The 23,644-nt window shown below is 43.7% G+C and overlaps 1 protein-coding gene across 1 annotated transcript in view; it reads left to right on the plus strand.

Annotated features, from left to right (window-relative positions):
• The window catches only part of itprid1 (ITPR interacting domain containing 1), a gene marked incomplete at its 5' end in the record, with an annotated part of 144,329 nt that overhangs the window by 81,512 nt on the left and 39,173 nt on the right, over window positions 1-23,644 (plus strand). Inside the window, 6 exons of the mRNA XM_083631848.1 lie at window positions 2,550-2,823; window positions 3,330-3,387; window positions 9,040-9,152; window positions 14,613-14,664; window positions 15,644-17,007; window positions 22,933-23,060. Of these exons, the coding sequence (XP_083487974.1) occupies window positions 2,550-2,823; window positions 3,330-3,387; window positions 9,040-9,152; window positions 14,613-14,664; window positions 15,644-17,007; window positions 22,933-23,060 (1,989 nt within the window). The remainder of the gene's footprint in view (window positions 1-2,549; window positions 2,824-3,329; window positions 3,388-9,039; window positions 9,153-14,612; window positions 14,665-15,643; window positions 17,008-22,932; window positions 23,061-23,644) is intronic.

Below are 23,644 nucleotides of genomic sequence, written 5' to 3' on the forward strand. Positions count from 1 at the left end.
TAGCTCGCCTTCTCTGCCTCCTCTCCTAGCTCCTTCACAGCTTTCCTCAGTTTTGCCCCCGTCATTCCGGCACCATGGAGCAGCTTGACTGCCGTTGCTTACGAAACCTCAGCACCCTATCTCCACGGGGAAAACCCTGGTTTTCCAGCCAGCCTCTAGGCACTCCGCTGCCAGCTCGGTGTGGGAACTTTAGTGGGAACTAGAGCCCATTTTTAAGCCCCATTTAGATTGGCCGAAAAAGCCACTAATATCCACAAACTACTGGCTTTAAGCTTCGTTCACACAGACAACCTACGCCTTGCCTTGCCTCAACCCACGCCTACGCCGAGCTGGGCGTGAACCTGTTACACGCTTTTGCGATCACACTGCACGCCTTTTGCACGCCAAACCTGGAGCCGAGTCACAAGCGCCTCTCCTCTCTCCCGACTGTATTTTTTCACGTGTTGTCCAGAATTGTCATGGGTAGCCTCTAGGTAAAATAAATCGGATATATTTAATGTTCTATTGATGCTGGATATGTATAACCAGGTCTGACTATAGTCGGACATTTTAGAGAGGTGATCTTGCAAGAATATGTGCTGGCACAACAACATTGTCCATCTTGCTTCTTCGGTCGCTATTCTCTCTCATGAAGATTTGTTTGCCGACGGGGAGAAAGCCCCACGTGATAGCTACCCGTCAATCTCTCTGTCTCTCTGCTCAACATGTTGTAGTAACTCCATTTTATTTTGAAATTCAGTTGACTTTGCTATTTCCGACGGATATTGTGCATTTTTCTTTCATGGCTTGACAGAAGAAGTCTGCCTGCGCGCGCCTTGTCGGCTTCAAAATAGAACTCACGCCTATTCGATAAAATCGGCAAGGCACAGGCAAGGCGTGGGTACACGCAGGGTTCACGCTCAGGCGGCCGGTGTACACAGCCTCGTTGACTAAAACGGACGCCTATTAAAAAGCGTGGGTAAAGGCAAGGCATAGGCAAGGCTTGGGTCGTCGGTGTGAACCCAGCCTTAGGCCGTTTCACACAGATGAGGTGCGGAGGCGGAATGCGGTACAAAAGCCCATTGCAACCTATAGTACACACAGGTCCGGTGTGGATTATTCGCAGTCCCATGTTCATTTTCCGTCGAAAAGCGAAAAAACAGCGTTCAGTGTAACCAGTAGTTGGTGTCCCTCCCGGGCTCGCGTTTGCGTTTAGTAGGACAGCACTCCCCATCCACCACCCTCTCCCTTCTCCTATACCAAACACCAGCGTTGTTTGGATATTTCCCAGAAAGCTTTGAGGTGTCATCTTTTTACAAGAAAACAGGGTCAAATCAGGCTAAAAAGTGTTAGATAGAAATAATATTTATTTTGAACACAAGAGCAATTCTAAAATATTTGAATATTGAACAAAATAAAATGAAATGAAATGTAAACCCTAAGAGAAACACATACAGCGATGGGGGCTATACGTATATAGCCCTCGCAAATGCAACGTGTTATAGTGAAGTGGGATGTTTGACAACCATGGTTGCACTGTGATGTCCACTCCAACAAGACTTTAGCTTACTTGACGAGCACTTTTTCAATAAAAACACATTTATGTATTTATTTATTATGACCCCAAATTTGATGCTAAACTGGTAGTTAGCACTGGGATACACGTGGCTAACGTTAGCTCCATCCATTTACAACAGTGGTTTACAACGTTAGCAAGTAGTAATTCATTACATAACAGCTAGTGAATCCCAGCTGCTGGCCGATCTGAAGCCATATAGGCCTAATTGTCCTTGATTTCGGTGTTGATCGTCATGGTGTTTGTTATATAAAATTGGATGTTGAGAAACCAAATTGATGAGCCAGGTTTGGCAAGAGTAGTGGAGGTATGACATCAGCTGTAAACAAAGGATTTCATTGGTCAAAAGTATTTTCCGCAGGCAGAAATCCGCAGACGTCAATGTCCATCCGGAAAAATCAAATGCTGCACGATTGTTCGGCCCACTGAGCTATATTTCGATTGTTCGGCCGCGGTGTGCAAGCTTCAATTACAACTCATTAAAACATTATTTTGCGAATCTCTGTGCCGGTTATTCGCACGAAGATCCGCACCGGTATGAAACAGGCTTTTTTCTTCGGTCTAAAATGTGCCAAGCCCTTGCCTTTTTTTCTGATTCCTCCCATTTTCTACCCAATTGTACTTGACCAATTTTCCCCCTGCTGCTCCACCCTCTGCCGATCTGGGAAGAGCCGTAGACAAGCACCATGCTTCCTCCAACACAGGCACAGTCGGCAGCTGCTTCTTTTCACCTGACAGCAGGGAGCTTCACCGGCAGGACGTGGCACATGGGAGGATCACGCTATTCACACCAGTTCACTTCGGCCCCGAACAGGCGCCCTGACAGACCAGAGGAGGCGCTAGTGCAGTGACAGGAAACATACCCCTAATCCGGCTTTGGTGTAACAGTGACATGTGAAGTGTTCTCCCAGATCATCACACAAATATATTATAGTAACTGTACTTTTACTTGAGTACCATTTTTGTTTACTCTACCCACCACTGCTTACACCAGCGCTGCGCCCCAGCCATCACAGCCTCTCTGTAGCCTCAGAGACAAGAAAGCCACCATGAAGAGAGTGAAGCCAGATCTCCAGGAGCCTGTCTGTCTGAGCCCTCTGGCAGAGGAACAAGCACCAGCTCCAGACACTCAGGTGGCTTTGTTCGTAGCCAAGGAGGGAGCGCTCAGACCGGGGCCACTGAAGGAAGGTCATCCCCTGACACCCCCCACTGCCTTACAGAGGAAGAGGAGCCCAGGGCAGGCTAGAGAATCATTTGAAATGGAAGAGGTAAGGATGGCAAATTAAATGTTTGTAGTCGCAAGTTAGTGAGTAAACAAGTGTGAATTTGCAATAGCTGCGACCAGATACGCGAATTCCAAAATGCACTTTTTGTGGACCTTTTTGTGTGTGTGTGTGTGTGTGTGTGTGGGGGGGGACACATTTACATACAGACAGACATCTCGGCCCCCACGCTGTTAAAAAAAACAAAAACGAACAGTGACAATATACAATATAATTATTATTATTAATTAATTATCACTAGCAACAGTAAGTGACACTAACACTAGCAATAGTTGGGAGGTAACAACCACCTTGCTGGTTGTCTTGCTTTGTCATATCCTTTCATTCTGATTTAGACATACATCTTTTCGTTCATGTACCTCTTGTCTTATTTGGATTCTAATTTTCCTATTTTACCACACTGTAGTGTTACTATCCTGCCAGGCCCATCGTCCCCACAGGGGTTATTAAACTTTCATCTTGCTTTATCATATCCTGGTGTCTCATTCCAGATCCACAGTTTTGATGATAGCAGTATCAGTGGGAGCTACACAGGAGGAGCAGATGCAGGTAGGTAGAGTCTAATGTTAGGCATTTGAGCAATGACAGAAGACAGACCTATACCATAGGCTACAAGAGACTGTATGAATGCTATCAATGTTTTGAACTTACTTCTTACAATGTTACCAGCGGCACCCTCTGCTGAAGCTGTAGTGCAGTATCAATGTGAAAATATTCTTATGTGAAGAAAATATTAGCTGTACAGTATGTTCTGCCCATCTATAGAGCCAAAGTCGACGTCACTTCCTGCTTCAGTATGCGCACCAAGAGATTTCATCCGCCATTCATTTTCCCATAGACATTTAGTAAAAGAAAAGTAACAAAAAAATCCAACTAATGTTACTTATTCCTTCTCAAACTACTTTCTACAAATGTTACTCTATTACTTATTCCTTCAAAAGGTCTTAGCTGTCATAGACTATGTTGCATAGTTGATTTCTCTACTGTTGACAAAATGTGATATTGTAAGTTGCTTTGGATAAAAGTGCCTGCTAAATGACCTAATGTCATCATCAGGTCGAGTGGGTTCCTCGGGCAATGATGGATCTCCATTCCTCCCTCTCCTGCATACACGTTCCAATTTCTCCTGCAGTCAGCCCGGTGTCTCGCCTTAAAGTGTCCACATATGTTAGTTGCTGTCTTCCCCTTCTTTTAGCTCCGTGTGTCGGCTCCCACAGTACCAGCTTCTGTGCTGCTAACTCTGGGTGTCTATAGCAGTGTCCAGCAAGCCTCAGCCGCCTGCATCGTATCTTCTCACTTAGCTTAGGCAGCTCTTGGTAAAGATCAACGTTTGTGATATGGGTGCCAGGGTCGATGTTGAGGGCATGCTTAAGCATCCGCGTGTAGCATCCATTTAGTCCTCCCTCTGTTGACTCAATGTAAAATGCTTATAAAAATAGTTTTACTTAGTCAAACCAAATGATTCAGATATAAACAGAGACCATAGCACATTTCACTCAGACAAAAACATTGAAAATCAATCTGCTGTTTTTTTTAAGGTTTTGGTCCAAGTGAAATGTTCTATGATCTCTCCTGTTTGTAAATATAGCTGAATTGTTTGGTTTGACCAAGTAAAACTATTTCTATAAGCATTTTACGAAATGTCGATGGGAAAATAAATGGCGGATGAAATATCTTGGTGCGTATGCCTAACCCGGAAGTGGTCGCTACTTTGTCTCTCTGCCCTTGTTAAAGGACCTGTGCTGGATGCGTGTATACTTTTCGCAACCCAGTTTAGGTGAAACCACGCCCCATGTGTCACGTCACTTCCGCTCGCTTGGAAAATACTTGGGATAGACGAATGAAGATCGCCCGCTATGCAGCAGAGTGGATATATACACTTTATGCATAATATGACACATTAATTACATGGATATATATCACTTTATGCGTATAATATGACATTATTTAAGTAGTAAAACAGATATACAATTTTTTTCTTGGCGTTTAAAATTAATCATCTCTGATTCTATTATTGTAGTATTTGTATTATTGTAGTAGTATTGGGGGCTGCAGAGTATCACCCACGCAGCGATTTAACGTTATTATGAAAGCAATGCAATTCCAATTTTTAAACGGTGATGGTGATCTGAGAAAAATAAGGGATTGACCGTAACAGGATGCTGCATTTGGATTTTCAGACAGTCGACTATCAACGCACCTCAAAATAATGCGGCGGCTAGTTTGACCGTGTATTTTGGAGTGGAGGCTGGCTTGACCGCAGTCAGATTGCATGCAGTCGGCAGTAGAAGGGCGTATATAACTACGTGTAAATGGATGATCACAAAAAGGCAAACAAATCATATCTGTTTGAAGTTACAATTGGGGTGGTATTCTGAACGTTTAATCTTGCGGTTAGAGCAAAGATTTGGTTAATAAATAACTTTTAAGTGAGCGTTTTGCTAGCTTGCTAAGCTGCGCAGCTTCTTCCGGTCACGTCATGTGGCCGTGGCCGTGGTTTCACCTAAACTGTGTCGCAAAATGTATACACGCATGCTGGAGAGGTGTTTAAAGCCCCCCTCCAGCCAGTGTTTCTACAGTACCTGTTTAATGGTTGGTGTTCTATTTCAGCATTCTATGAGTGCCTGCTGTATAGTCGACTCGCACTGCATCTGATTCTGTGCTATTCACCAAGGAGATATGCCCAGAAAAACAGCACAAGTTAGGCCGGAAACCGTATTCCTCCGTAGCTTAGCTGCAAGGAATAGCCGTGTTATTTCTAAGATATCAACAACTAGCCAACGGATTTCAAAGCTGATGCCCTCGTTGGAAATACGTGACTCAATAAGTATTTATTTAACCATTATTTAAACAGGGAGGGCCATTGAAAGCAAGCTCTCTTTTCCGAGGTTATATATACTGTGTATATATATACATATACTGTATATATATATATATATATACATACATATATATATATACATATATATATATATATATATATATATATAGTATACACACACACACACACACACACACACACACACACACACACACACACACACACACACACACACACACACACACACACACACACACACATACCCAGGCTAACACACACACACACACACACACACACACACACACACACACACACACACACACACACACACATATATATATATATATACATATATATATACATATATATATATATATATATATATATATATATATATATATATACCGTATATATATATATATATTTTCCTTTCCATGGACATTTCATAAAATGCTCATAAAAATAGTTTTACTTCAAACCAAGCAATTCAGCTACAGTATAGCCTATTTATAATCAGGAGAGACCATAGAACATTTCACTCATACCAATACCAAGACAGTAGCCAGGCAGGGAAGACCAGTGTCTATCTATAGTCTGCATTATCAAAGAACCTAATGACACAGAACATAGGCTATTCTGGCGTGGATGCTTCATGCATGACTCAAAGGCACTGGCTGTTTAAACAGTCTCTCTATTCTATAAACAATATTGGATTCCCTCTTGCTCACCCCCGTTTCCCTTCTCCTAACTTTTCCTCATTTGATCACTTTCCCCTTTCATAACATAAGCCATTTGCAGTGTTGAGAGGGTTACCTTTGAAATGTATTCTACAGATTACTGAATACATGCCCTAAAATGCAATTTGTAACGTATTGCATTAGATTGCTCAAGTTAAGTAAGTAACATATTCTAAATACTTTGGCTTACTTTTGGAATACTTCAAAATCGTCTTGCTGAGTACAGTTGTTTGGGTCACTCTGAAGGCAGTTGCTTGTTGCTTACATGGATGGATTACTGCGTGTGTGTGTCCATTGTCTTGTCGTGTGTGGCAGGTTCACTCTGCACAAAATAAATCAAACAAAACAAAGTCATCCCTTAAACTCATCATGGTATACCACTAATTTAAACTGTAACTGTAATGGAATTATACAGTTGCTCATATTTTTAAATACATACATCATTACTCCCAAACCCTGCTTATTTGGTCTACTTGGAAGAGAGCTTTGTCCATAATTTCTTGGGCTGGTTGAAAAGGATCTATGCTGTTGGTAGTGGTGTTGGCTCATGCCAAGAACATGAATGTTGGTGTGCACATTAAACCCAATGGAGGAGTCCAGGGCAGTTCAACCTTTTATTTTCCAGAGTGAATTTAGGATGTATGGATGGATGATTTTATCTGCACAAAGTATTAGGAAAAGAGTATTACAGGACTGATACTAACAAAAGATAATAAATTAGGTCAATATGACTGGTCATTGACTTACATCATTAATGCATCCAACTGGCATTTCACTCTTAACTTAAATCGGGATCTTAAACTCGGGAATGTTGGCTTCCTCTCTGTTGCCTAGAAATGTTTGGAGGGAATCAGGAGAGTCAGGCCTGAAGGGCTGTAAGGGCGTGTTCTAGTCAGGATTGGCAGTGTATTAGGTGAAGATGCAGTTGCGGTGGAGATGGTAATTAGTCCTGATTGTGTGCAGGTGAGTGCTGAGGTGCAGAGTGGGACAGACAGGTGACATGTGAGGTGTGATGGATTGTGGGAATTTGAGTCCATTATAGTCCGGGATTTTGTACACTGGTATTTTTTATATTGACTGCACTCAATGTTGCAGCTTGGGCCAAACTGCAGTGGTGAAGAAATAATTCGTCATTAAAGGCTTTGCTCATTGTCCTAATAGGATGGCTACGGGCTGAGTAAACAGAGCATGTCATAGGTTGAGCAGCTGAGCTCGACTGGCTCTCAGTCCAATAGCTGGCTGTCAACAAGGCCATGTGCTTTTCCTATCTGGCTAATGTGCGCTAGAAGAAGCAGTTGTTGACTTTCTGGCTTTGCTGTTGGCTATGCTCTCTCTTTTGACATACATGCAGGACTGCTGCGGCGCCACAATTACGAGCCTTGTTTTTTCAAACACATGGGTTCAAAGCAGCTAATGGATGAGCAGGCTGACCAAAGCTTTGAGTCAAACCTGCTCATCCAATGCTGGTTTGATTTCATGTTTGTGCGATCTTAGACCCACCCCCCTTCAGCGTTACCCACTGTTTTGGGGTCTGTTTTGCCTCGTTCACAATCCCATGCGTGAACGCACCCGCGTGAATTGAGCTTGATTTTTCACAGCTCCAGCAGGAATTTCATCTCCAGTTTAATGATTTTGCCTTCAAAATAAAAGCATGATAAAGTTCAGTTTTTACAATAAAAATTAAAGTAGTAATCTAACTATGAGACCCAACATAATGAGTATCAAGTAAAGGTGATACTCATTATGCAAAATGGATGATGTGGTCTTGTGAAAAGTAGGTACTTCTGCAGATATGGGGCTAAAATATCTGCACATGAATGAGGCGCACGCACGCACGCACGCACGCACGCACGCGCGCGCGCACACACACACACACACACACACACACACACACACACACACACACACACACACACACACACACACACACACACACACACACACACACACACACACAGACCAGTGAAATAAGCCAATAAAAGGTTTAGCCTATTTAAAATGTTAATTTATCGAGTTTGAATGAAAGCTTTTATTTTGAAAAAATCCTGACCGGAAGTATAAAAAAAATCCTGCTCAGAAATTGCTTGAAATTGAACGTGGTACCTGTTATGGATAAACGTTTCAAGAGTTGTGCACCAGACGTAGATATACTTACGGCTGGTTTATTGCGAGACTAACGCCTGCAGCATGTACACTTTTAGGCTGCGTCCCGGAGCCTGTCGAGTTGACTGGATCCTTTAATTCCTGTGCGATTGATCCAGTGTGATTAGCCACTCCTTTCACTAAAACAAATCGAGACAACAAAATTTGTGGATATTTTGAGCTATTTTTTCTCGAGCGAATCAGCTATAAACACTGTACAGAGGTTAGCAAAGTAGGCTGATATCTGAGTGTTCAAACAGGGCAGTGTAGCATTCGTTAGCATCTGTAACTGTGGGGGGTGCCGTTTCCCCAAATAGAAAAACTACATAATGGGGTGATAAGACCTTTGCTTACAAGACAATAGCATTTTTGAGCATCATTCCAGATTTTTAAATATTGGGCAATAAAAACCAACAAAATGGAGGGTGTTTTGGAATGTTTGTAATACTGCCTCCTTTGTCCCCTGTGTTTCCCATGTCCTCCTTGTCTCTGGCTGAACAGTGTGGGCTGTAATGAGGACCAGCAGCTGCCAGTCAGACAGCAGTGGCTTCCTGGAGGAGCCTTCCATCCCAGCCCTCCCTCAGCAGACCTCCCCAGGACCTGAACTCATCAAGGTCTCCTCACTCACTCACTCACTCCGTCATCCACTGGCTGCCATATCACTCACTCTGTCATCCACTGGCTGCCATATCACTCACTCTGTCATCCACTGACTGCCATATCATTCACTCTGTCATCCACTGGCTGCCATATCACTCACTCTGTCATCCACTGGCTGCCATATCACTCACTCTGTCATTCATTGACTGCCATATCACTCACTCTGTCATCCACTGGCTGCCATATCACTCACTCTGTCATCCACTGACTGCCATATCACTCACTCTGTCATCCACTGGCTGCCATATCACTCACTCTGTCATCCACTGGCTGCCATATCACTCACTCTGTCATCCACTGACTGCCATATCACTCACTCTGTCATCCACTGGCTGCCATATCACTCACTCTGTCATCCACTGGCTGCCATATCACTCACTCTGTCATCCACTGGCTGCCATATCAGACACCAACTCTTCTGTTTTGTGCCATAAAGCAGTGTTTCCCAAACCTTTTTCTTTCTGGGGACCTACTTTTTTAAAAATGACAATCACGACCCAATTCACAATAGGTTTTATCTATAAATCGTGAGAATAGCTAAATGCATAAATGGATGTTTCTGACCATTATTACTGCCTATACCTTTCACCTTATATTATCTGGAATATAGGTAAACCAGCCATTTCAAAGAGTTTGATAAATCACAACTTTGTTTTATCCCAGTGTTATTGAATACATATACACACGTTAACAGGTGTGTGGAGTTAACAGGCTGTCAGTCTCACCAGTGAAACACATTTTAAGTCAAAGATTATGCAAGAAATTCTGCAAATTTATTTAGCGACCCCAATAACATCTCCTGCAACCCACCTGTGGGTCCCGACCCAGTCTTTGAGAATACAATCTCTCTGTGCCATTGCTGGTGGATTGTCTGTTCTTCTACTTTAGGTGTAACACAAGCATAGTTGCTTTGATTTTGTCGCCTTTCTGATTGTTGTCAAACATTTTGACACATTTGAAGTCCATTTATGACAACCATTTACTGTATCAAGCTAGACTTTGTCTGTGTCAATGTGTGTGTGTGTGTGTGTGTGTGTGTGTGTGTGTGTGTGTGTCTGTGTGTGTGTGTGTGTGTGTGTGTGTGTGTGTGTGTGTGTGTGTGCGTGTGGGGTGGAGGACCTCGAGCACCAAACCAGGTGGAGGCAACACAAAATCTTGGTTTCGTTCGTTCACTCACTCCCTCCCTCTGCAGATCCGCGCTGACGGTAGCATACGTGTTCGCCGTGAATCCCTCCACCGATACGCGCGTGTGTTGTGTTGAGCAAGAGCAGTCGGAAGAGTGAAGCGTAACCATGGCAACTGAAGTGCTCTGTGCCGTATTCTGACAGTAACTACCATAAAAGCCTCAGTCTAAACACTTAGGCAAGGAGAAAACCTAAGAGGCTTTATGCAACGCTCCTAAGTGAATCCCTCAGCTTAGGGAAATATATTGCCTCAGGGACAAACTTATGTTTGAAACTTAAAGGGATAGTTCGGTTTGTTTGAAGTGGGGTCCTATCAACTAGTTCGATACACTAACGTAATTAGGTACAGTGGTCTTGAAGCGGGGCGCAGCGTCTAACGAGATCCGGCACCCAGAGCAGCAGCCTCACCAGCTTTTTCTCTCTCAGTACTGGGGGTCAACAACTAAAACGTAATTTAGCCACCTCAAACAACGCCCAGCTAAACAAATCAATATCTGTGTACATGTAGGCCTACGCTCTATTTTGAGAATTTTCCGCGCTTTACTTTTCCGCCAATCAGTCATTTCATTCGGCACTGCTTTTTCTCCCAACCGTATCACTACCGTATTCCTCCGCTAAAAGCCTGCACAGAGCTGCAGCACTGGATTACTCCGCAGTTATTTGGGGGTATTTTATTTCTCCCGGTTAGAGGAATAGAATACACAAACGAAAATATGAGTGATTTTGAGAGCGAGGATGATATGCCATTCACCTTGGTGACAAGAGGATACAATTTATGAACCAGAGAGAATACAGAAGAGGAACTTTTGCAGAGAGTGAACAGGCAGAAAGAGAGATCATGCGCCTGCTGCCTAAATGCAGGGGTGCCCTGGCTGCAGACCTTTTTCACCATTCCCAGGATAAATTGTGGAAAACGTCCCAGACCAGAGAGGCCAGGTGACTTGTTGTCTCTAAAGTAAGTCAGTGTTTTATCTCTCTTCTAAGCCTTCCTGTTTTGTAAACCGCGGCTCTGTGCTCTGTGCAGGCTTTTAGCGGAGGAATACGGTAGTTGTACGGTTGGGAGAAAAAGCAGTGCCGAATGAAACTGCTGTTTTGCGGAAAAGTAAAGCGCTGAAAATTGTCAAAATAGAGTGTGCATGTACACGGATATCGATTTGTTTAGGTGGGCGTTGTTTTAGGTGGCTAAATTACGTTTTAGTTGTTGACCCCCCGTACTTACAGAGAAAAGGCTGGTTTGGCAGTGGTTTGGCTGCTGCGCTGAGTGTGCGGTCTCGTTCCACAATGCACCCCACTTCAAGACCACTGTACCTAATTAAGTTAGTGTATCTCACTAGCTGATAGGACCCCACTTCAAACAAATCGAACTATCCCTTTAAGGTGGTTTATGCAACCGGGCACAGGCAAAGTACACAAAGCAGCCTCTGTGGTAGTTCCCGCAACAAAAAGGTGTCTCTAGGAATACACACACACACACACACACACACACACACACACACACACACACACACACACACACACACACACACACACACACACACACACACACACACACACACACACACACAAGGTGAAAACAATACCAGTCGCAAAACAAACTCGTAGTCTGCGCCAAGTCTCAATCTAGTAGTGTTGTTCAGGTCCAAATCTCCTCTTTTTTGTGTGCAAAGCATTTGAATTCTACATTTTGTGTTGTAAATATGCATTGTGACTGCCGTCTACTGGTTGAAACCCGGCTATTGCTATTGGATGATTAGGGATGCAGCGGTTTCCGGTTTGAAGGTATACCGCGGTTTAAAAAAGTCACGGTATCAAAACCACTAAGATTTGCCGTCATACCTTCCTCATGGTATCAGCTGTTTCCACAAAACAACGTGCCCACGTCGCTTTGCATAGTGCAGCTTACGCGGCCCCTCCCCCTTGCTGCATGCCTACCTAGACGCACAGCAGTGAGGAGCTGTCCCTGTGTGTTTACAACCGTGTGTGTGATAAAGCAGGAGAACGCAAGGACCCCCCTGAACTTTCCCCCATCTAAAAACGTCGGCTGTATGGGAATATTTTGGCTATTGTAAAAATACAGATGGCCATAGCCTCAACGCGAGACTCATCCGAATGACTGATGAATCTCGCGTTGAGCCTAGGATGGCCAGGGCTTAGATCTGCGTGAGCACGACCCGTCGTAATTTGTCAAATTCAATTCAAGGTACATTAAAACGTTGTCTTGCTTCAACATACATCGCATCGCATAAACCATTTCCACCCGCAGGTTTGAGGAGTAGCTAACATAAACGTCAGATAAATACTCTCTATAGGCTAACGTTACCTACTGAGGCAGCTAACATGGCTAATTAGCTAGCTAACACCAGCTATCTTTCTCCTCTAACGTTAACGACACATTAGTTGACTGAGCGAACGTAGCTGTACAGCACGTCGTTATCAAACGTATTGCACTGAAGAGAAGTAACATTAGATAATGACGAAAGACTCAGTCAGTGGAAAATTATGCACAAACTTTGTGTGTGTGTGTGTGTGTGTGTGTGTGTGAGAGAGAGAGAGAGAGAGACAGAAACAGAAACAGGGACAGGGCTGTGTGTGTGTGTGAGAGAGAGACAGAGACAGGGACAGGGACAGGGCTGTGTGTGTATGGGGTGTATGTGTGAGGAAACAATCATTAGTGTGTATTTGATTGTTATGTTTTAGTTTTACATCAAATTAATTAGATGAACTAAATCGTTTACATACTATATTACCAAAGCACACACATACTTGCCAGTTAACTGTCATTACAGTTGGAGGTTACATTAACATGTTCATGTTCATGTTCATTGGCATTTTTATGCCACATAAAGGTCCGCAATACCGCGATACCGTGAAACCGTGGTATTTTTGTCCAAGGTTATCATACCGTCAGAAAATCATACCGTTGCATCCCTATGGATGATCTTGGTCCAGGTCTACGTACTGTATGCTTTAAAGGTGCTATTGATAACATTCAACATAACATTCTAAATGTTTCACTCTTTTCACTTCTTTTTGCAGGCTATCTCATGCCTGTCAGGAGGCAGCACTGACAGCCAGATCACTGCTCCTCCCTCCACCACCTCTCCCCCTCCCTCCTCCCCTCTGACCACATCGGTCTCCCCCATCTCTCCCCCTCCCTCCCCCCCTCTGATCTCATCAGTCTCCCCCACCTCTCCCCGTCCCTCCTCCCCTCTCATCTCACCAGTCTCCCCCATCTCTCTGTGGTTCCCAAAATTCCATGCACCCTGGGAAAGTCCAGAGAAGGAGCTTCCACCAGAGCGGGATCTCCTCCAACCTGAATCACCCCAGTCAGAAGACATTGATCACTCCCCCCTATCCTCAACTCCCCCTCCTACCCGTTCCTCCCATCTGGCCACCTCCTCCTCCTCTGGTTCCATAGGCCTCCCAGAAGCCTCCTTGACAGGGGAGGATGATCCAGCCCTCTCTACTGTCTCTCCTGAGTTAGAAGGCCAACCCGACTCTCCACTTCCAACCAGCCGTCCTCCGAGCCCACCTCGCTCTCCCTCTCCTGCCTCTCATGGTTCACCCTCCTTGGCCTTTGTTGCCACGTCTCTCCCCAAAATGGACTCCCCCTCAGGGAGTCCAGAGAGCACACACACTGAGGGGAGCCAGGCCTCTCCTCACCCTCAATCAGAAGACAAAGCCAGCATTCCATCTCCAACACTCCCTCCTCCCACCTCCTCTCCCCATTCCCATTGCCCCCAAACGGAGATGAGTGAGGTCTCTCCTCTCCAAGGTTATTATGGGTTTGACTTTGTCATTATTTTTTTTATTATTTTTTTACCTTTGTTTTCAATTTCAGTTTCGTTTTGTTAATTTAGTTTACCGATATATATATTTTTTTTTGGAAAATGGTTAGTTTTATTTTAGTTTCGTTTTATTTGTTTTTCTGTGTTAGTTTCAGTCTTTTTTGTAAAATGGGGTATTTGTCGGGGGAGATTAAAAAGGTCAGAAAAAGTATAATTGTATAATAAAAACGCAACAATACGTCATACCAGTTTAAAACATGTATTGACTCAGGACAGATGAACAACCATCCACAAAAGACAGTTTCAGTTATTATTTTTTGTAATGTCTTGTTTTTAGTTTTATTTCAGTTAACAAAAATGTTTTTTCCACATTTAGTTTTCATTATTCTGTTAGTTTTCATTAACGATAATAACCTTACTCCTCTCTCTTCCCTGTGTCCAGACTCAGATAGCGTCGGCCTCTCTCACCCACACACTGAGGACGAGGAAGCCACGTCTCTGCCCCCCTCTGAAGATGCCTCTCTCCCGCCTGCTCTCCTTTCTCCCTCCTTCCAGATTGAGGAGGATCTCCCTAAACTCCCCTGCCTCTCTCCTACCTCTCCCTCTCCAGTTTGCATGCATTCAGCACTGCCCTCCCTACTTTCAAGCTCTCCTGGTTCAGACACTTTGTCAGAGAGAGGTGGGTAGTACTCAAGTAGGCTACATTTCCTCAGTTACTTTTTTTTTTACTGGGAACTAGGTCTGAAAAGAGCTTAATATTGGGTGAGTCTATGAGCCTACCTATTAAGCAAGTTAACATTAACTAGAATGATGAAGGTATTCTATGCAGTTAATCCAGCCACATCTCTTAACCTAACGTTTGCACCAAATGCTCCAAGGTTAAGAAAGCCACGACGACGGACCGTCATATCACGTTACCGTAATAAAATGCATCTAGTTACTCATTCAGTTACTCACTACTTGAGTTGTTTTTACAAGATACTTTTTTACTCTTACTCAAGTAGTTATCTTATACTACTTAGCAGGGTGGGAATTTCGCCGTTTTAGGGGTAAGGCCATTTGGCCTTCGGCATCGCATAATTTTTTAGGGCACGCAAGGCCACATGCCAGGGCACAAAGGCAATTGCTCTGTTGACATCATAAAGAGCGATCTTTCTGAAATGTGTGATAACATTAGCCAAATACAGTACACATCCTTTGCATAGGGCAGGCTACATTAAACTGAGACCACTGATATTTTTAAAGCAACTGACAGTTAGCAGGCTGTTAGCAGGGCACTGCTGGCCTGCACCAATGTGGCCATAGGGATCTCAGGGCATCACAGCCAGAAGGAGGGGCAATGGAGACCATGGCCTCATGGCCTCTGTGTAATTCCCAACCTGCTACTTTGTACTTTGTACTTTTACTATTATAAATGAACTGTACTTTTACTTGAGTAGCGTTTTTGTTTACTCTACCCACCACTGTTGACAGATCCAGATGTTGGAAGGATCCCAGGCCTGACAGAAGAGTCTGTCAGCCAGCAAGACGGATCTCGTCATGGTGATCATAATACAGACTCCACTCCAGAGTCTCCTGCCCAAAATGTTCTTAAGGCCCAGATGGATGACCTCGCATTGGGCACAGAGGAGAACCTCCAGAGGGGTGGAAGGAGAGGGGGAGAGGGCAAGAGACATCATGACACTGTGCAGACTCTGGCTGTTGTTTACACCTCAGATACAGACTGTTCCGTAGTTCTGTCAGCAGATTCTAGATCAGTCTCTGACGCAGCACATTATGAAACAGAATGTGATTCGCATGATGAGCTTCCAGCCGAAACCAAACGGAAAGAGGCCAGAAATGACACTCGAGTGGGAACGGATGAGACAGAGAGTGAACCACAACAATGTTCTTTTCTTTCACACGATGAGGGTCCAGAAGCAAACAGCACAACAGAACTGGAACTAAACGTGTCTGGTGGTCCCATAGAGATTGAGAGCTTAGATTTGGTGTTTGAAACTTCCGTGGATGGCTCGGAGGGTGACGCTGAATATGGCGACGTGGACGGTATTTGTCGGGAGCTGGACTCTGATGGGCATGTCTACTGGGCGGAACCCATTGAGGTCTCCACTCCATCCCCTGTGCTGGAGGAACCAAGCAGCTTTGACACCCCTTCTTCTACAACTCTAGACTCTGTCCCGGTCTCTCTCCTCATATCCCAGCGTGCCTCCTCAGACACACACCCTTCCTTAAGTCCATCTCCATCCTCCTCCTCCCCAACCCTGCTGGACCTCATTCGGCTCAGATCCAGCCGGTCCGTTTCTGTGCAAATGCCCTCATCTCCATCGTCCCATTCTGTGTCCCATATCGTCCACAGAAAGGACGTTCCCTGCACCACTGTCTCTAAGCCCACACTCCACCCCAGTGTTCTTGCTTTGGACACCTCGACCCCCCTTCGAGCCGTCCAGTCATGGACAGACCTAAAGATTCAACAAAACGCACTCGCCAAGAAGATGCCATACGGAGGCCTCCACACTCTACCAAACCAAGTGACCATTTCGACAGGCGCCTCAGAGATTACACAAAGACCTGCAGTCATCTTCTCATCTTCCCCATCCTTCTCCTTACTGTCTAGTGACTGGCAGTCTGGCGACAGCCTCCCCGGATCGGTGGAAAGTTTCAGGTCAAAGTCGGTCTCTCTGGACACAGGGCTGTGGGCTGGTGAGAACGAGGAAGTGGACAGGGGTGGAGAGGAAGATGAGGAGAGGCTTTGGGCCTGCTGCTGCTCCTGTGACCATCAGTGTAGTTGCTGCACTCAGAACAGTCACAACAAACAGCAGACTGTGGGCAACTTTCCTGTGAGTAATACTGTACATCACTCTCCATAGCTATTCTTTATTACCTGCGCCAAGAAGGGCATGGTTTTGGAAAAACTATTGGGCAGATTTTCATGAAACTTGGTGGAAGGGTGTAGCATGGGCCAAGGAGGAATCCATTAAAGTTGGTACGGATCCGATACAATTTGGGTCACGGAAGGGGGCGGGGCTAGGGAAAGGGGTCAGTAGCTAGGGATAGGAAGGTCATAGAGAGTCGGTGTTCGAGGGTTAGATAAGGGGAGTGGCTATGGGGATGTGGGTGGATCAGTATTAGGGTTCTGGTCCGACTCACAAAACTTGCATATCATAGCAGACTGGAGTATTGGCCTTCCCGGAGGTCTGAGACTGCGCGCTCTGAGTGCACTTCTAGTTTACTTTGATTTGTTCAGGAAAACAACACCCTGCTTCACATTTGTAGACCAGTGTAATTGCTTAACGTCTTAAAATGCAAATACACGCTCTGTGCATGAAAAACATCCCACCATGAAAGGATTACATACTGCAGGCAAAGGGTTTCTGGCATTAAAATACTATGAGGGAAAGTATGGGTGTGGTAGTTAAGATGGAGAGCATAAACATTATGTCTTCAACTTCAGCAACCAGGGTTCGAATCCCAAGTTATAATATTTGATTTCAAGTTTTAATTTTAACCTAAGTTTTTCCAATCTAGCCTTGACCAAAACCTTTCCCTAAGCCTGAAACCATGTAACAGCCAGACCTAAAACAACGTAACAGCTATACCTAAAACCAAATAAGAGCCAGACCTAAAACCACGTAACAGCCAGACCTAAAACCGAATAACAGCCTGGTCTAAAACCACGTAACAGCCTGGTCTAAAATCACGTAACAGCCAGGCCTAAAATATGCAACAGCCAGAACTAAAACCACGTAACAGCCAGACCTAAAACCACATAACAGCCAGATCTAAAATCATGTAACAGCCAGACCTAAAACCACGTAACAGCCAGAACTAAAACCACGTAACAGCCAGACCTAAAACCACATAACAGCCAGACCTAAAACCACATAACAGCGAGACCTAAAACCACATAACAGCCAGACCTAAAACCACATAACAGCGAGACCTAAAACCGCATAACAGCCTGGTCTAAAACCACGTAACAGCCTGGTCTAAAACCACATAACAACCTGGTCTAAAACCATGTTAACAGCCAGACCTAAAATCACATAACAGCCCGACCTAAAACGACGTAAGAGCCACCCTAAAACCACGTAACAGTCAGACCTAAAACCACGTCTCACACACACACACACACACACACACACACACACACACACACACACACATATATAAAGTTACATTACACGATACTGGATGGCAGCCATCTTGGAATTCTGGGTAAAAATTATGTCATAACGTCAAACATGATATCAGAATCGGATTCCTCATGGTTGATTTACACCGCAAAGTGTCTTCATACATATATATATATATATATATATATATACAGTATATATATACATATATACACAGTATATATATATACTGTATATATATATACACAGTATATATATACTGTATATATATATATATATATATATATATATATATATATATACTAGAGATGGGAATAGATTAATTTTTTTTAATCTAGATTAATCTAGATTAATCCTGGTCATTAATCTAGATTAATCTAGATTAAAATGGGTCATTTGAAGTCTGTCGAAGCCATTCAAAATATGTGTGTGCAACATAAATAATGACTAGAAGTAAGTCATTGTGAACAGGTTTCTGTTTATTCAATTCAACTTGAATAGCCAGTAGGCATTTAAAGGTAAGAAACCAGCAGGTTACACACATGGTTTGTCTTAATCTGGACAAAGTTCTATCCTGAACTACCTGGAATGAACACCAGAGGGTATAAGAACAACAACCCACATTTCTGGGATCAATAATATTAAACTGGCATTAAACTGTCAGTAGCTGTGTTTCCATTACAGTTTTTCGCAAAATAATTGCGATATTTCTACAACTTCGACAATGTACAATTGCGACTTGTAGGCGTTTCCATTGAAGTTGAGTTTGGTCTGATGCGCGCACACCTGAACGCAATTCCCCATTACCAGCAGCTGCCACAGTGATTACGCACGGGGATCTGCCCATATCCCGTCCCCCCTGCATGCTCAAATCTAACCAATGGTCAATGCAAATCACAACATGAAGTTACAACGCATATAAACGAGCCTGATTATCAATTCAAAAGAAAATGAGTCGCAAAATGTTGCTGGCTGCGGTGAATGCGAGCGCGACAGACAGAGGAAAAAAGGTAGCCTATACAACTGGTCCGATTTAGACATTTCAGAATGTTGTGTAGGCTATTATAACATTGCACCTGAAACGTGTGTAATGTATTACTCACAGTCACTGTATTCACTTCACTGAATACTGAATACTGAAGTGACTTCAGTCAGGAGCACCGCACCGGTGTGTGCTTTTCCAAAGGAGAAGACGGGGCACATGACGTGCAAATGCGGAAAATCTGTTTCCATTACACTTTTGCGATAAACTGCTATATCGACACGTCTGAAAAACCACCTCATGAGAGCGGCAGACATAAATGTCCGCGCTTACATACCTGTTCCATTCTAAAGTGATAATCATCATGGCCTGCTCAATATAAGTGGACCCTGCTACCAGACAACTTTGAGAATAGATTAACGGCGATAATTTTTTTATCGCGCGTTAAGAGTCTCGCGTTAACGCAGCCGTTAATGGCGTTAACGATCCCATCTATAATATATATACATATATATATATATATATATATATATATATATATATATATATATATATATATATAATATACTGTATATATTGTATATATATATACAGTAGATATATATATATATATATATATATAATGAATAGGAGGGGTGTTAAGTAGGCATTACATATGAATTTAAAGTCCAAGCGGTGCACAATGTAGTTAACAAGAGTAATCTAATGGAGTCGAAAGTTTGGGGGGGTTCTCATGTCAGTGGCATGTGTCTGTATAAGTAGGGTGGAGCAGGAAGTTGAATGTGTGCTTGAGGCCTGGTCATGTTCCCGAACTTTAGTTAGAATAAATAACTATTTGGAGCCAGCCTCAAGTGGCCATCGAGGAACTACAGTTTTCAGTAGGCTATCACTACCAAAACCCGAGCATGCCGCCTGGGCTAGACTCAGCACCACCCTGACTAATGTATTCTGGAAAATGTGAGTCATGTTGTGTGCACCCTCCTCTCCTTGTTGTTAACATGATTTTGTTGTCATGTTACTGTCGTTGTTGCCTTTCATAGCCAGGACAGGATTTACATATCAATGTCTACTTTGCATTTGTGGAGCTTTCTCTTCATTCTGTCTTCCACTCTCCTCTCCTGTATTTTCTCTCGCCAAAGTTTAATTCAATGACAGCCTTGTGATGATGTAAATTATACACAGATTTTCTTGTGTGGTGAATATATATTATATAAGATATTATATTATATATTATATAATATATACTTAGTTATGTTAAGCAGCTGAATTCACTATGTAATTCACACAGCACCATGCATTTTACAAATTGAGCAGCTCATTTCACCCTCCTTATGCTCAAGCCATAGAAATAGTATGTACCATTTTTGCTGAAACTTATCTTTAGGTTTGATCTTTTTCGTCTTTATATTGTGGGTGCTGCGTGTCTCGGGTTCATTAACATCGTTCTCGTTCTCTGGATCATCAACAACGTCGACATCACTGGCACTGCGCATCGGGAGAATTAACGTTATTAATGTCATTGTCACTATCGATTTCTTCATCGTCAATAACGTAAACTGACACTGACGTTACTCGGTGTTACGTTAACGTTACCACTAGAAGTGCCTTGTTGTTCGCTTTGTCCCGTTTGTTTTTTCTGAGGCTGAGCGGGTCCCCCTTCTGACGATGTAGTTTTCCTTTTTAGCCAGCGATCCATCACATTTGCAAGCAGCTGTCTGTATCCACCGAGAAACCAGCAGAGGAGCGTTGATGTCGAGAGAGGACTGAGCGGACAGAGCTAGCGTGCTAATGTTTGTTGTCAACTGGCCAATGAAGTGAAATTTGGTCTGCCCATGTGACGCGTCCGGCCAGTGAATGCAGCAATGTTCCACCCAAACACAGATCGGTCCACACAAACTATTGCAGGATTACTCCCCCTTTATAAATTGAAAATATGCGGGAATTCGGGAAAATGTGTGGGATTTTTAAGCCCTAACTTGTCCAAGTTGAATTGAAGTCAATGCCATTTCGAGTCAATGCCACTCATAGTGACATGAGGACACTGAGTTACAGACCTTGATAATATCGATATGTGTGTAATGCTGCATTTAGCTGGGGGCTGTAAATTGTGACAAAAGTTGACTATTCCTAACAGGCAACGGCAGTGTAAGGCTATTTGTCTGTTAGTTTACTATTCCTAACAGTCAACGGCAGTGTAAAGCTGTTTGCCTGTTAGTTTACTATTCCTGACAGTCAACGGCAGTGTAAAGCTGTTTGCCTGTTAGTTTACTATTCCTAACAGTCAACGGCAGTGTAAAGCTGTTAGCCTGTTAGTTTACTATTCCTGACAGTCAACGGCAGTGTAAGACTGTTTGCTAGTTAGTTTACTATTCCTAACAGTCAACGGCAGTGTAAGGCTGTTTGCCTGTTAGTTTAATATTCCTAACAGTCAACGGCAGTGTAAGACTGTTTGCCTGTTAGTTTACTATTCCTGACAGTCAACGGCAGTGTAAAGCTGTTAGCCTGTTAGTTTACTATTCCTGACAGTCAACAGCAGTGTAAAGCTGTTAGCCTGTTAGTTTACTATTCCTAACAGTCAACGGCAGTGTAAAGCTGTTAGCCTGTTAGTTTACTATTCCTGACAGTCAACGGCAGTGTAAAGTTGTTAGCCTGTTAGTTTACTATTCCTGACAGTCAATGGCAGTGTAAAGCTGTTAGCCTGTTAGTTTACTATTCCTAACAGTCAACGGCAGTGTAAGACTGTTTGCCTGTTAGTTTACTATTCCTGACAGTCAATGGCAGTGTAAAGCTGTTTGCCTGTTAGTTTAATATTCCTAACAGTCAACGGCAGTGTAAGACTGTTTGCCTGTTAGTTTACTATTCCTGATGGGGTCGCTCCGCCCCTGGCTCCACACGTTTCCTCTTCAGGATTCCGTGTCTCTCATTTCCGTGCGGCTGGCCAAAGTGTCAAGCATAATCCAGGCTTAAGGCTGCTTGCGGGAAGCATGGCGCACAAAAGGCGGCCGCTCCAGAAAACGTGTGTTTTTCGTCAGAGCGGAGCGCCTTCAAAACTTTTCAGAAAACAGCATTTTCCAGACAATCACAATGATGGTTACTGTAAAGGCAGTATGGATGGACATATACAGTATTGTAAATATCTGGCAAGCCTTTGCATGTTCTATAAGACTGTTTTGTCTGCTAGAAGTGCTAACCAGCTGGTTAGTGAGCTAGCAGCAGGTGATGTTACTAGGAGTGTAGTGGAGGGTAAACACAAGTAAACGTGGTTTATCCACCTATTTGAAACGGAGAGTTTACTCACCTATTTTCAGATCAACTATATCAATCAATAATGGGAAACAAGGTGGATAAACTAATCACTTTGGATAGTTTAGCCACCTCTGTATTTACCACTACACCCCTGGATGTTACGTATCATCCACTTTTATTTCTCCTCACAAAAAGCGCTCCAGGAAGTGCTTTTTCCATGCCAAGAAAACACTGACAAACGCCATGTGGACACACACCTTTAGATATCTGATGTTGAACACTGACAAACGCCATGTGGACACACACCTTTAGATATCTGATGTTGAACACTGACAAACGCCATGTGGACGCCTTTAGATTTTGAAATGCAGCTCTTGTGTTGTCCCCTTTGTTGTCTTCAGTATTCCCTGGATGAGTTGGAGGGGATGATGCTTTGTCTGCGGCGCTTTCGCACTGTGCTGAGCAACATGGAGGATCAGCTCTCTGAAGACCAGGCCTCCGTTTACAATGCTCTATCTGACCATGACAGGTACACCACTCAGTTTACAATGCTCTACAGTCTATCTGACCATGGCAGGTACACCTCTCAGTTTACAATGCTCTATCTGACAATAGCCCCTTCTAAACATGCAGTGAAATCCGGACTATGACCAGCTGATAGCCGCCGGTCGGCCTGCATGTTTAGAAACAATTATCTGGCTTGTGCGCACTCCCGCAAGTGCGGATCATTACCATCTGAGCCCCTAGTACAGGATCCGCATTGTTGGCAAAACAGCTGTTGTTTAACACTGGCAGCTCATGTTCCGGATCATGTATGTCTGAGTGGGCGGGTGGTTAAATGACACTTTACAAACCATTAACGTCCCTGTGCTATTTAATAATTTTTTGAATGGACGTAATTACGTCAGAGTCGCGGGTCTGATTTTCAAGACCCGGTTCCGCCCGGCCCCGCGACGTGCATTACCGACCCCGCTCCACGAACCCACACATATGATCAATCAGTACCGCAACCCACCCCGCCCCGCAGACATGAGACCCGCGCTCCGATCCGGAACCGCATATATATAATAACCGTTAATCTGCAGTGCAAACATTTTGTAGTGAACCTAACGA

This window comes from Poromitra crassiceps (assembly GCF_964638095.1).
Source record: "Poromitra crassiceps genome assembly, chromosome: 2".
NCBI lineage: Eukaryota > Metazoa > Chordata > Actinopteri > Beryciformes > Melamphaidae > Poromitra > Poromitra crassiceps.